The following is a 3,105-nucleotide window of genomic DNA, read 5'->3' on the forward strand; positions in this document are numbered from 1 at the left end:
CGACCAGTAAGGACGAGCTCGTACGGACGAGGCAAATGATTTCTTACTAGGATGCCATTCTGTAAGGTAATGCAGATATTTTAAACCTAGTTCGACGTATTTTAAAATACTTCACTAAACAAAAAAACAAAAAGAAATGCAAAAACCTGGAAAAAAAACTCTTATCACAAAATCAAGAAAACATTCTCCTTTTAGCCACAACCAGTCGGGAATTAGTTAACATATAAAAAGAGAAAAAGTTGGTTTGAAAAAAAAAAAAAAAAATTCGTCTTCCTCATATAGTAAATAAAACCCTGGACAAATTTCAAAATCAAATAAAAGCCATTTCAATAAACTAGAGAGTGATTTCCCCTGATAAGAATAACAAAAACATATTTAACTTGTTAAAAAAAAAAAAAAATTAAAATATATTAACTAACGTTTGCGTAAACGTAAAGCTTTCTAAAATTTTTAGCCATAATTCCTGCGAAGAAGAAAGAGGGGGCGCAAAAAGAAAAAAATCGTAATATATAATATTGCAAACAAAATTTTTTCGTACAATCTAGTACATAAAAAAAAATATATAAAAACTTACCCAAATTGTACAGTACATGTGGTGCTATAGTCTAGAGGTTGTTATAAAATAAACGTAGGGCCATCATAAGCGTCGCATTTTTTTTCTCTTTTTTTTTTTGGGGCTTAGCAACTACTCTACAGCGCTAGCCCCTGGTTTGCACTTGGGCGTTCACAAAATTCGTTCAAAAAAAAGTTCACTGGGTCAAAAAAATTCAATTCCTACGTGCGTGCAACAAGTATATTATATGCATATGAATTTGTACATCCGAATTTGTGCGTTATAAAAGTTTATAATATTATATATTCATAATAACGTAGATTTTTATATTTATTTCACCTCTCTTTTTTTTTTTTTAAGCTGGCTTTTGCGTTTTTTCCGACAAAACATGTACTGCCTTTCTCTTACGGGCGAAGAAAAGGCGTATTTTATTTTTCTTCAATTTAATACTTTTTTCTTTTTTTCGTTTTTTTTTATAGCATCGTGTGACCGCTCTGCTAATCCAGAGCTTTGCAAAAATGCTAAGCGAATTATTGGCTGAGATTTATTTTCATTAATTTTTGTAAAGCATCGCAGGATGGGGTACTCTAAAGGAGTGAGTTTAACTTTCGTGTCAAAATGAAAGAAATGGTCATTCGCGAGGTTTATTTGCGCTGCGAAGCAGTGATGCGATGCGATAGGATGAGATGTTATTTGATATGGTGCGATGCCGTGTACAATAGAGGGAGGGGGGACCCATCATCTTGTTAGCCGCATAATATATATGTATATTTATACGTACAAAATTGCATGTCTGCGTTTTTACTTACCCCCAATCCTGCGTTAACTCGGAAAAAGCCTAATGAAGTAAAAAACTTCTCATTGACGCGTGCCATGAAAAGTTTTATTTCTCCAGCATTTTTTGTTTTAAGGCGATTTGATGAAATGCGATGAAGGGGGGAAGGAAATTGGGAAAGGCCTGCTTAGCTAACAAATTGAAAGGCAAAAAAAAAAAATATAAAAGAAGGGGAATGAAAATTCTCCATTTGCCAAACATCAGGAGCGCAAAGGGAATTGTAAAAATAAGTGCAGATCTCATTTTGCATAATACTCACTTCGCACAATTCTTAAGCTTAAGAAATTGATATTTTTAAATTGTTATTTGTGCTGATCAATTCGCGATTAAAAATTGCACCGAATATGTGCAATTTTGTTCGTGCGGAATTTTTTTTTTTTTAATTTATGCGTGATAAATTCATCGCTCATTTGTTTACCACCCCTTGACGCCACGCACCGTCTGTGGTACCAGTAATGACAAAGGTGGTTCGCATTGCTCAACATTTGGGTGCTCATTTTGACCCTAAATGCGCGCGCAACACATAGCTGTGCGTTTCCAGTAGTGCTTCTTCGGTGTGGTGTTTAGCATCAACAAAAAAGGGAGGGGAATTACCTTTCCCGATTTTTCCGTTATCATCTTTTGCTAACTTTATGCAGTGGAACAAATAAAAACATTTTAACAGCGCCGCTGCGATGTGTTTCTTAAGCAGGGAATCTGTATACTTATATGGGGGCAGAAGAAGAATTAGGACTAACGCGTTCTACCTACATGATGTGATCCTCTCGGAAAAAAAATTGAGACGTGGTAAAGTCTGTGCCCCGAAAACTACAGAGCAGGGGATGAAACATCCCCACCGTTGCTTTGTGTGCCCCGATCAGCAATACTAACTTTTAAGTAGATGATAACTGTGCGTACATTTGAGAAAAAAAAAAAAAATTCCTTTTGAAAAATTTGTCCCATGTGCAAACAATACAGAACAGAGAAAGGCTCCCGAAACTGCACAAAATCGTGCGTAAAAGGGACTCCAAATGGAAGTTAAAAAAAAAGGGGTTATGGTATAGGTATATGTAAGTTTTAACTTTCCAGACGGTTATGTAAACCTCATTTTCAGCTATCATTCGGGGGAAATTGTGAAAAGATTTTTTTTAACGGACTCCCATTTTTATAACAAATAAAATGTAAAGTATCGCCGCGCGTTGCTCTTTTGATGCATGGCATTCTTCACCATAGTCGCTCCCCTTTTTTCTGCATTTGTGTGTGCAAATGCGTATACTGAACAAACAAATTGGGCATTTTATAAAAACTGCTCCGTTCAACACCGAATGGGGGAAAAAACTTTAGCATTAAAAACCCTGCTCGCAGCTAAAGCAACGCGATAGCGCACAACGAACTGAAAAAGCTTGGCGGCGCATGCCCCCTAATGGGCACATTTTTAAATCTGCAAGTGCAAATGCAATGCGAACTATTCGTGCCGTCCAGCTTTTACCATTTGCAAAGCAGCCTGTTCCACTTTTCCACATTTTTTAAATTAATATCATACATCTGCGTTGTAATTTTTTAAAAACAAAAACGTCTGAATGAATGGAAGGCGAAGGAGAGAGAGACATATTTTTATAAATGCTTCGAAAGTTCGATGAATAAAATAAAAGGTGCAAATAAAATTCAAATAGACTTCTCGTAATATGCTCGAAAAATGTAAAAAAGGAGAGACGAAGGGGAAGTATAGGAATAGCAT

General features: G+C 35.8%; 1 protein-coding gene across 1 annotated transcript; it reads right to left on the minus strand.

Moving 5' to 3' along the window:
• Positions 1-685: 685 nt before the first annotated feature.
• On the minus strand, positions 686-1,375 carry PCYB_081840 (RAD protein). Its single transcript, XM_004221922.1, has 2 exons — positions 779-1,375; positions 686-752 (listed from the first exon to the last, which is right to left on the minus strand). The coding sequence occupies exon 1, from the start codon at positions 1,293-1,295 to the stop codon at positions 1,185-1,187; it is 111 nt and encodes a 36-aa protein (XP_004221970.1). The 5' UTR covers positions 1,296-1,375; the 3' UTR covers positions 686-752; positions 779-1,184.
• Positions 1,376-3,105: the final 1,730 nt, after the last annotated feature.

The sequence above is a fragment of the Plasmodium cynomolgi genome, chromosome 8 (genome assembly GCF_000321355.1).
Source record: "Plasmodium cynomolgi strain B DNA, chromosome 8, whole genome shotgun sequence".
Lineage (NCBI taxonomy): Eukaryota > Apicomplexa > Aconoidasida > Haemosporida > Plasmodiidae > Plasmodium > Plasmodium cynomolgi.